The 12493-nt window shown below is 34.4% G+C and overlaps 1 protein-coding gene across 1 annotated transcript; it reads right to left on the bottom strand.

The window, feature by feature from the left end:
• Window positions 1-4475: 4475 nt before the first annotated feature.
• Window positions 4476-6063, bottom strand: LOC128548482 (lactosylceramide 1,3-N-acetyl-beta-D-glucosaminyltransferase-like). The gene has a single exon (XM_053523419.1). It carries the CDS (start codon window positions 5921-5923, stop codon window positions 5087-5089), a length of 837 nt encoding a protein of 278 aa, XP_053379394.1. The 5' UTR covers window positions 5924-6063; the 3' UTR covers window positions 4476-5086.
• Between the last annotated feature and the right edge of the window lie 6430 nt (window positions 6064-12493).

Raw genomic sequence — 12493 nt, 5'->3', positions numbered from 1 at the left:
ACTCAAGAACGCTTTGGCCTAGGACCATGAAAGTTGATAGAGAGGTTTCTCATGACTAGAAGTTGACTCTTATTGATTTTGAGATCAGTAGGTCAAAGGTCAAGGTTATTGTGACCCGGATTAGTAAACGGTTTCCGGAAGATAACTCAAGAATGTTTGGGTCTATGATCATGAAAGATGATAGGGAGATTGGTCATGACCAGCAGATGACCTCTACTGATTTTGAGATCAGTGGGTCAAAGATCAAGGTCATAGTGATCCGGAACAGTTGAACGGTTTCCAGATGATAACTCAAGAACGCTTGGGCCTAGGATCATAAAAGCTAATAGGGAGGTTGGTCATGACCAGCAAATGACCCCTATTTATTTTGAGGTCAGTGGGTCAAAGGTCAAGGTCACAGTGAACGGGAACAGTTAAACGGTTTGTGGGCGATAACTTGAGAACGCTTGGTTCTAGGATCACTAAACTTAATAGAAAGGTTGATCATAACCAGCAAATGAACCCCATTGATTTTGAGGTAAGTAGGTCAAAGGTCAAGGACATTGACCCAGAACAGTTAAACCGTTTCTGGACGATAACTTGAGAACGTTTGGGTCTAGGATCACGAAACTTGATAGGGAGGTTGATCATGACCAGCAGATGACCCATATTGAATTTGAGGTCAGTATGTCAAACATTAAGGTCACGTTGACCCAGAACAGTAGGACTGTTTTTGCCAAATAATTAAAGAATGCCTTGGTTTAAGATTACATTTGATACAGAGGTCACTTATGACTGGTAAATGACCCATGTGAGGTCAGTATGTCAAACGTCCAGTGCACAGTGACCAAGTAATTTCTGTTGTTTGTCAAGTTACTGAATGCATCAAGGGGGCATTTTGTGATCTACGAGCTCTTGTTTGTTTAAAAGTGTCATTTCCTCTAAGTATCCCCTTTTGTATTGGAGAAGTCAAATTTTAACAAAGGCCTTACTCTAAAGTTTTTAAAAAATCATGATCAATTTGTAAATTTGCGAACTGCTGCCGAATTATGTGCTGAAGATATGACTCTGGTAGTTGGATACTGATACAATCGCAAAACCAACATAGTGGGTTTGCAACCAGCATGGATCCAGACCAGCCTGTGCATCTTCGCAGTCTGGCCAGGATCCATGCTTTTCGCTTACGGTTTCTCTAATTGCAATAGGCTTTGAAAGCGAACAGCATGAATCCTGACCAGACTGCGCGGATGCGCAGGCTGGTCTGAATCCATGCTGGTCGCAAACCCACTATGTTGGTTTTCTTATGGCACGACTCATATACTACCATCCATTGAACTCGGGACTTCCTGTGTACTAATTGTAAACGTACAATAAGAAAAGTTAGGACAATAATCGACTATTTATTTTCATTTGAGATGAATAACCGAGCTTCAAATTTTGAGAAGCTTTTTTCAAAGATTAATTTCTCTTCCATTTCATGTGTTATTAACAAAAGAAGTCCATCAAGATAATTAACTTGCATCTTGTACCCGATATAAAATGGAAGTGATTCATATGCAAATAATTCTGTGCACCTGATATTGGTGATAGTTGCCATTCCATGTTGCGTGGGGAAAACACGCGTTTGACTTAGGCGATGACTGCCTAAAGTTTGCTACGTGGTTTTACACATGGTTCGACACATGGTTTGCCAACACAGATACTCCTAGCCCTATGTGTCTACGAGTATAGATAGCTAGATAACTTTATTACTATCTATTTTGGTGGCTGGTTTCTGCCACTGAAGTTTTTAAGCTTTGCCGGCAATTTTACCCGCTATACATCAGCGTGAAGTAAGAAGTGATTGCGTACAAAACAATCTGCTCAAGGTAGTTCTGCACGTTTGATAAACCGGAAGTGATGGCGTGACACTATTTTTCCGGAAAACGTAGAATAAAGACTGGATTCGGCGTACGGAACAGAAAATCATTTTATGAATTAATTGCAACCTGTGAGTACATTTATTACAATGGTACTGTTGCTATATTGTAAAGTCAAAATATGATATTAAAACATATCACATGTCAAATAATTCAAAATAACGTCCTAAAATTAGCGTGAAATGTCCGGTTTACTTTAATCATGGTCAAATATCTCAAAAATAAGCACACGGACCTATATATTTTATTTCATCAAATTATAGGCCATGTCTTTATTTACAACTGTGAGAAGCTTCATCAAAATCTACATTGTAGAAAAATTTCTATTCGCGAAAATGTTAAGAAAGTTATGGTTTTCCCATAGACTCTCATTATGAAATATTGCATGAGGTCCCTATTTTGCAAATCAGTCTAGCAAAAAATAAAGCACACGACCCTATCTTTTTTATTTGCTTAATTTTCTAGGTATATTCTGAAGTTTTGAAAAATCAGTGTTTAATCAAATTCTACATTGTAGAAATAATTTCGATCCAAACGTGCAGAACTACCTTAAATGACAGTTACAGTGCTTTAGATTTGCCAAATTTATTGTGTTTGCTCGCAAGATTTTCACTACGTAGTTGCGTGTCTGCGTATAGGCAGCTACGTCCCTCTCAGATAACTGTACAGTTATACATATGAAACTTTTCTCTTTCTGAAAATGATATCCAAATTTTTTGGTAAATATGTTTTTCTCGTTTGTATACGGTAATAGTTTTGAGAGAGTTCAGTTTCCCTCTGTTTCAAGTATAGCAAACATCTGTTATGTCGCACTAAATTTCTATTAATTTTCCAAATTATTTTATTCCCAAATTATTTGAATTATACACATTGTATTACATTTTTATCACTGGAAGATCCTTGAGAAATTAATTTACACTTAAATGCTTATAAACAAACAGAAAACTCCTTTAAAAACAAAGAGGTTTGACATTCTGTACGAAACAGACCTTGGACACATGAAGTATATTTTACAGGACAAACTATGCCTTTTCAAAGACAATAACTAAGTCTTCCATGATGGATAATGTTTAGACAAAAACGATACAAAAATGGTGAATCAAGTTTCTGTGTTGAGATCACTGCACTTTACATCAATGTTCATTATGGTATAACATTTTATAGTAATTGCATTTTTCATTGAAGTTTCTTCCAGCCAGTACCACTATATCATGCCGACTACCCCTACCCTAGAGTTCATATCTTTTATAACTTGAATACATGGTTTGTTTTTATTATTTTCAGGGATAATCAGTTGATTTGTACATATATAAAACTTTTTATGAGAGTTAATTTGGTTAATGTTACGACTGTGTTAAAAGAAGGCTTTGTTAAACGGAATATTGTGATTTAAACATTACCGACCGATAAAATTTGATGTCATATGGCGACTTTCCAGGTTTTGATCGAGGTGAAGATCTCAAATGCCGTTCTAGGTATTATTTTAGAGACAACGGGCACCCGGGCAGAACTATCGACCTTCCATACGCCAGTTGGATGGCCTTCTTACATGAAGGAATTTTACCCTCCGAGAGGTTTTGAAACCACAGCAATGAGTAGCAGTGATTCAAACTAATCCGTAGGAGCATACACTTCGTACTTTGCTTTATGAAAACATAGTCCTATCCCAATATTCTAAGTCAGCAGACTTACCCACTCGGAACGGATACCCCTCTGAATATTGTACATTAACAGATCTATAATCTGCAAATATTTGCTGTTAGGCCAGTTATATTACTAGAAATAATATCAGATTCTTAAACTGACTCTAGCTTTAAGTTTTATTGATGATTTATAATCTTTAGTTACTTATGCAATACAGCCCTAAAAAATCATAGCCTGTGAAAATAAGGTGAAATTTAAAGATAACTGCCCTTAGATTTTGATTACACATTTACAAAGTATTTCAGATTTATCTAAAATAAAATCAACCAAACGAAATATTAATATCATTTCTTTATTCACATGTATGTATCACATAAAAAGCAGTTCAAGAAACATTTTATGAATAATAATAATTGCTGTATCTGTGTATGAATTTCGAGCAAATACTAATGTAATCCAGTACCTCACCTATCTATAGTAACACTGTGAATTCATTTTTGTTTTACGAGTGCCCTATGAATGTTCTTTTTTCTTGTTACCAACTTTAAGATATATTCAACCCCCTTTTAACTCCAATGCCGACAAGTTTATTTTAGAAATGTGTATGTGTATTCTATATTCTGAATTTTGACCCTATGTTCTGAATTTTGACACGCCGATGCTTCAGACAAAGGTGGTAAAATACTGAACGTAACCTACCAGTGCTTGATAAAAATCTTTAACTATTTATTTGTTTTCCCTGATATTCAAAGCAAACGTGTATTGTAAAGAATTATACTAGAAGTGGAACAATACAGCGTATGATCCATAGTTATATCAGAAATTCCAGATGTAATATCTAAAAAAAAGAGCTATGATGTTTTTGATGATTCTTTTTCGGTGTTTCATTTCCTTACATACTACCTATTCCACAACAAAAAGTTTCTGTTGGAATTAGTTCAAACCCAAATGTTAAAATGACCAGTCTGAACATGGTTACCACAGTAAGCAGAGCACAAGTTGACCAAAGAAAATGTTTCGAGTCCAGTTACCACTCGAGGCACTGTTTTCATAGACGTTCTAAAAATTAAAAGACGGAGGGAGACATCCGACACTCGTCGCTCCATTCACCGAGTTACTTTAGGAAGATAAGTAAGTATATGTACGACATCCAGAAGAACTACCTAGATTACTTGACCTTTCTTAAATTATTTTTGTTAAACATAATGCTTAGAAATTGATGACCATATAACTCTCATCTGATTAGCATCTTGAACCACATGAAATATGTAATGCCACTTCGGCTTATTTTGTGTCCAGCAATAGAAAATTTTGTCAGTAGCGGTTTTTTCGTATTCTTCCAATTTTATTGCTTTGTATTTTAATGCTGGTATATTGTTCATTACAATACCATATGAAAACACATCATCAATCCAAAATAATGGAGTCTGCAATGCCGACTTGTATAAATATGGAACTATGACATTTAGCATCATCACGTATTGACCATAACAGTATGGTGGATAAAATATCCTCCACTTAAACTGGTTGGGGTTGACAGGTACTCAATGACTTTTATCTCTGTGAATTGGACTGTAGATTTCACGTACGCAGTGTACATGGTACAGGTCAATGGACAGAGTGTGAATATCGTATTCTAAGATTCGAAACATATTGATTACTGCATCGTCATCTGTTTTGATAACATATTTAGCATTTCTACATCGTTCAGTAACCCATTTGTAACCCATAACAGATTTATGGGACAAGTTATGATAAGAATCTATGAATGATCCTTGTACAATATCTCTATGGAGGCTAAACTCTTTCTCAATGTTACGTTGGACTTCAGAATCATTGATAATCCCAAGAAGAAACACAACCCTTGCTGTTCCATAGGAAGAATAGAAGCTTCCATTTGCCCACGTTTCTCTGATGACTTTTCTCCTATCAAAGTTGTTTGGTGCTGATAGGACCATTATGAGAATTGTTAAACTTGAAACAGATGAGCATCGGTTTTTGTTTTCGAGAAGATATGATGAATTTACCGTCAGTGCAAATTTTGGATTTGATGGGTTTAGAAGATTCATTAGATTTGGTTTCATTTTCACTTTGAAAATCTCATCCAATTTACGCCGAGATATGTGCGCTGTTGAATTGGTGTTTTGTGAAAGGTTCGACATCGCTTCTTTAGGTGAATCATATGCCATGTTGTTTTTGATATATTTTTCTACGTATCCCTTTTCCATCCACTGGCAATTATCTGTGAAAATTATCATGACGACGACATGTGCAATTAACACGCACAAAATGCAAAATTGTATTATCTTTGAATTTAACCTAATTTTCATTTTAGCCGACACGTAATAGCGTCTCAGAAATCTTCCCATTGCCTTAATCATATTTGTTCTCCATCTACAGGATTCTTTGACCTCATATCTGCGCTTCAGTGCCCTATTGTCTAAATTATATCCATACGTCAACTTCAGGATGCTCTAACGTCAAAGTCGCTTGTCCAGGTCCCATTGTCTGAAGTATATATTTCCCACATCTGAAATAAAAATCGTCCCTGTTCTTTATACAATTTCAAAAACATGTAAAACCCATTATTTAATTATCTTATATTTGCTTCAATACACGTGCAAAAAAAAAAAGAAATGAACTTAAATACCGCATGCTTTGTTAAAATGGTTATATCAATTTTAGCGTGAATGGTACGCAGATGTTATATAAACAGCAGATCGGTTTTGTTTTATATGCATGACACTGACAGTATGTAAAAGTGTTTTAAAGACAAAATGTGTTTTTTTGAAACTATGACGGCTGGTACGTACATTGTAAAAATTACATGCAAACAATTTCTGACTTAAGTTAACACTTGTCTACTAACAAATAGAGGTGTAACACTGAAATCGAACTACGTTGTCAACATTATTGAATTAGTATTTCAATACTTTGTTTGTTTGTGTTTAACGCCGATTCAACATTATTTCAGTTATGTAAAGACAAACAGTTAGCCTAACCAGCATTCCTCGATTCTTTTCCAGTACAAGCCTTTTTTCCGCATGTAACTGCCAACTTCACATGAATCAGAGGTGAAGCACGTAAGATTTCGGACAAAATGTCTTTAATCGAATCGTCACAGAGAGCTACGCGTTGCCCGAGGATCGAACTGACGACACGCGATCTTTAGATCTGCGCTCTCCGTATTGAGCTAAGCGGGCGGGCTATGGATTCGCGGCTATTTTTGTTTGCTTACTGGGCACGCAAGAGGTCAAATGTTGTTTTTGAAATCCGGCATCGGATTGGTTGCTAAAAAGTGTAGGGAAACTCGTTACATTCAATGAGACATCAGCTTGGTTAAAATGTGTTGCCTTGAATCATGAAAATATCTTTAAAGTCATGGAATGTAATGTTTTCTTTGCAATTTAAGGTATTCTATAGCTGTCTGGCTATATATTTGATTCTATAATTTAACAAATTATGTGCTAGTAGGAATTCCATGCACAATTGAGAGTGGTTGTCTTTGAATGGAAACAGAAAAAACAATGATTGGATATGCTCATATGATTTTTTTTTATTAATTTGTATCTGGAAGGCTATTTGACAGGGGAAATGGTACCTCATGTGTCAACAGAAGTTTTGAGCGGGTCCTACAGAGTCATTTCTTACAATGTACGCCTATGGAAAAAACAACAGCAATGTCTGACCTAGATTTTGCATTCAGGTCAGCGATTACTACTAATGCCTCTCGACCGCGCCAATCTGTCAAAGGATATGAAAATGCGTTTAAAGCAAGTAAGTGCACTTATGTAAATTTAAACCAGTTTACACTATCCTCTAAAAACAGCCATTGAAAAGACATATTTATCTGTTTGATGTGTCTGCTTTTTAAAAGTGTATAAATGTAGGTAACGTGACAAATGTTGTAATGTGTAAAGGTTTTCATGTACGTATTTCCCCTTTTTTCTTCTCTAATTTTCTCTCTAATCCTCAGCCCATCAGATATAAATATAGGTTAAAATGTTCACTATTACGTTCGCAAAAAGCGTCCACCATTATTGGATGGTAAATAAAAACCCATGTAAACTCTGTTCTCATCTAATTTGCTGCACTCAGGGTGGCCAACCCGCGTTACTTTTGATACGTAGACATGGAGAAAATGTCCCGATTCGGGTAACATTTCGCTTATATTTTCCTTATTACTTGACGGGTTTTCATAAGTTAAAGAGCGTTGAGGACAGCAAGTTTAGTGTTTCGGGGATAGGAGCTTGCTATATCCAAATAAGAGACAATAGTAACAACAGCAGCTTTACAACTGATGAATTTAGCGTTGATTTTATTTGAACGTACGATTCGAAAGAATAAATATATAATCGATCGTCTAGGGACGTCTTTAACTAAGATGTTCACACATCATACGACAGTTGATAGAGTATGGAGCGCCACAACTGTCTAATGTCAAGACATTCCATGTTATCAAGTCAGGGTGTGGTGTTTACTTGCTAAGACTGTGCCTTTTTATGTTAGAACGCTATTTAAATGTGTTTATTTGTTTATTTGCAGTATCTTATTATATTATGTTGACTAGCTATGCTATTTTCTCAGTGTGAGGAGTTCACTTGTCAAATGGTGACTTTTCATGTTAAAGCAGCATGCCTACAGATTTGGCTAAAAAGTAATCTTTCTTTCAAATTGAAGTTTGGTCATATTATGAACATTAGAATATGATTTTTTTTTCTAAAATATTTTAAAAGTTCCAAATCAAGAAAAAAGATTATCGCGTCGGGAATCGAACCCTGGACCGCTGCGGCAATAAAGACATTTTCTCGTCGTCGTAAGCAATAGCGCTATAGCTGAAGTAGTGAATAATGACTTCAAAATATAGATATCTATAATCGAGACAGTTTACCTGGAGTAAAAGCGTGACAAACGCTTTTCGATTTTCATCGTAAAAAGCAGTAAAAACAGCAAATTCTAATGTGTGTCCGTTACATAAAATTTGTCAGTAATTAAGTTTTAAAGCCTTCTTAAGAAATATTGCATTTATTTCAAGATATCTAAAAAATATTTTCTTTCTATTGACCGATCTGGAGGAATGCCGCTTTAACAAGCCATGTTATAATGTCAGCGTGTGGTGTTTACTTGTCCAGATAGTCTCTTATTATATCAAAAAGCTGTATTATGTTAAAGTATAGTATGATCTTGTTTACAGAGCGTGCTGTTATGTTTAAAAGCTGGACAAGATCAAATGATACTAAAACATGAAAACATAGCTTTTTGACACAGTAAGACACTGTTTTGACAAGTTAACACCACATTTTGACATGATAACACGGCTTGTGAACATATGACACTTTATGGACTAGTTTAAATAACACTTTGATATGATAACATAGCATAATAACATAATAAAATACTGTTTCGACACTTAACTATACACTTTGACAAGATATCATAACATTTTAGCAAACTAACACGGTTTATATACAAGATTACATGGTACTTTGATGTGATAACATAGTACATTATGTAAGACGCTATTTGGACAAGTTAACATCACAACTTGACATGATGACATATCATTTTAATACAAGACACTGTATCGACAAGTTAACACCACAATTTGACAAGATTACATAGCTTTTTGATATAACAACATGCTCGATAGACAAGATCACGTGACATTTTAACAAGGTGACGTAGCGTCTTAACATAAAAGCACGCTCGGTAGACAAAATCACACGGTACCTTAACAATATAACATAAGTTCTCAACATGATAACACGCTCTGTAGACAAGATCACACGTTAACATGATTACATAGCTTTTGAACATAATAAAATGATAAGTCGATGTTTTTAAGTTAACATCACGGTCAGACATGATAACAAGAAATATCTCGGCCTAAGACAGTTGTGGCTTTCCATAAAATAAAACGCTATATTGATGACAATATAATAATGAATATCAAGTAAATAACAGTATTACATATAAATGCAACGCATCGTGCAAATAGTGCAAAACAATTGAGATGTTACAACAGTCAAACACTCCTAAGTTTAATATATTACTAAATTCATATTAACATATTTTTTTTATTTCTCAGTAAATAAATTTGTTTGAGTTTAGCACCGTTTTCCAGGAGTATTTTAGAAAACTTATGTACAACAATCAAAATATATAATATTATCATTATGCATTATATCCTTCATTTAATAAAGCAAAATAAAAGCATATTTAAAACTGGCCAGTGTCATGTAAACATTTCGTATTTATTTAATATTTTATTTTCTCTCTTCAGCATGCCTCAAATAAACTTGAAGTGTTGAATACTTAACAATCAAGATACTTAACAATCAACAGATACACAACTGTTGAAGGCATTGTTTGACCTCCAGATTTCGGCTAAAATGATCTTTCTTTAAAATACAAGTTTGGTTATATTGTGAACATTAATTAACGAGTTATTGTTTAAATGCTGTCTTAAAATGCTGAATGAAGAAAAAAAAACATTAAAAAAAAACAAAAACAAAAAAAAAAAAACAAACAAAAAATAAACTAACAAAACAAATATACACAAAAGAAAGAAAAAACAACAAACAAACAAAAGAAAAAAAAAAAAACAACAAAAAGATAAAAGAAAAAAACAAAACAAAACCCCCCAACCCCCCCCCCCCCCCCAAAAAAAAAAACAACAAAAAAAAAAACAAACAACCCCCCCCCCCCCCCCCCCAACCCCCCCCCCCAAAAAAAAAAAAAAAGCAAAAAAAAAAACAAACAACAACAACAACAAAGAAACAACAACACTATGTTGGGGTCGGAATCGAACTAAGGCCCCCACGGCAATAACAAGTTTACTGCGATCTTGATCAACTCGGACGAGTACGTACTTGATATACAGTTCGTTTACTAGGTCATGCATTATTTACACTTTTTCAAACTAAACTTTCTCTACTTACAAAATTATCTTTATACTTTTTAATTATGTTTTGTTTTAGCTTGAGCTCACGTTTTTCTTATACTAGAAACTTTGAATTATGGAAGCCGGAGTTAAGGTTACAAAACGTAATCTTTAATGTTTACAAACACGATGTTTACAAAAACGAACTGTACGTTTGATATGATAGTAACTTGATCTCGGACGCTGTATTCAGCTTGAGTGGAAATTTGCTAGGTTCCTTGCTCGCCTCGTGCAATCTGGCCTGGCAAACTGCACGAGAGCCGAATGCAAAATCTCAGATCTAAGTCCTGTTATAATATCTATTTTATTATGTACAACCACTCTTTTGTTGTTTGTTCTATTATCGAACGGAATTTTTAACGCTAAAACTGTTTATGACTGAGTCTAGTTTTGTGTGCGCTATTTACAGAATTGTGTCAGATCATGATATATGTTTTTTTTTTTCACAAGAATGTCAACGTCTCTCGAAATAGCGCCCACTTTATAATATTTGAAATTTCAGCATACACAGATATCATATTTTAATCAATATTTTTTTACATTTTTAATCCTAGTGTATTCCGTATCACGAACAATCCAGGTCAGTTCATTCAATTGAAAAAAAAAAGACAAGTTTAAACGAGTTTGTACTTCGGAAATAATTGGGGGTTATCTCAAAACATATATGCGCTTAACATTAAGCTTGTCAAATCTATTCAATATCACTAAACAAGTTATAAATATTATTTTATTGATAATTAACATTATTAAATAATTTCATTTAAGGCTGCTGTACGTCACTGGTATCACAGAACGGTAATCTTTTACGAGCAGTTTTTGTCATTTTGGCGAGACTTTACTGTTGTAAAGTGGTGAATAATGTCGAATGTGGTAGAATTTCTTACGACAGCATCCCAATGAAGGAATCGATTTTAAAACCACAAAAGTTTAGTACTCGATTTTCCGATAGAGCTAAGAGAATAACCTGATTCTTTTTATTTTAAAGACATTCTAAGTAAAGTAGCTTTTAGCGACAGTGTCAATTTCTGTCACTTCAAACATCTAGTTTAATTATTCGGGTCGTGAGTACGAGGTCTCCTTAAAATTACTAACATTTTGATAAGGGTCCCGGGTAAGGGTGAAATATACCTGATACGGTAAAGAACCAGTGGAACCTTGGGATGGGAGTGTATCTTGCATTATCCTCTCACTTTCAATACAAAAGTCTTCTGTTGTATGATTAGTGTCTGTGTCGGGGTAAACAAAGATTATACAGGTGCGTAGAAGTTGGGGGAGGGGAAGGGAGGACGTCAAATGTTCTGCATCACAAGTGTTTCTGTAGGCCTACAATGTTTAGCGCATATTATACATTTTTCAACGTTTTCAGTTTGATAAATACTTTATTTGAGGTCTGTTTTACTCATGTAACATACGTTACCAAGCAAAATCGAACTAAATAAAAAAGAATAAATAAATAAATAAAATAAAATAAACAACAACAACAACAAATAAAAAACAAAAAAAAAAAAACAAAAAAACAACAAATCTTCTGGAGGAGTCGCGCATATGGATTACCGGTGGCGACTATAAATAAACTTAAGTACAGTGATGGGTGATATACTTACATTGGTACTGTTTCCAGAAGTATTGGCCTAGACTAGAATATAATTCCTGCCGTGGTCTCGGCTGGAAATAAGCTGTTCGATCCATTCCCAGGGAATCTCGCGCTAAACGAGAAACTTTTTCTTTATAGTTATAGCAAATTATCAGATATAAAGAATACGTTTCAATGTCCGAGTCTTAAAATACATTAAGATATGAGGTTATTAACACGTCAATTTCTGTTTTTTTTTATACAAAGATTTTAAATCATTATTGGGTAGATATTGTACTGTTGAACCATGTCAATTAAAAGAAACCCCATAGAATAAGTGTTGGCATACCTCAATGACAAGGATAACACTGAAATTTTGTTTTAATAATTAAGGTCCTCTGACATATAACACAAGAAAATTAGTTTCTTTTTAGT

This window comes from Mercenaria mercenaria, chromosome 2 (genome assembly GCF_021730395.1).
Source record: "Mercenaria mercenaria strain notata chromosome 2, MADL_Memer_1, whole genome shotgun sequence".
Taxonomy (NCBI): domain Eukaryota; kingdom Metazoa; phylum Mollusca; class Bivalvia; order Venerida; family Veneridae; genus Mercenaria; species Mercenaria mercenaria.
The sequence above is the reverse complement of the archived record's forward strand: the minus strand, read 5'-3'. Positions and strand labels throughout refer to the sequence as shown.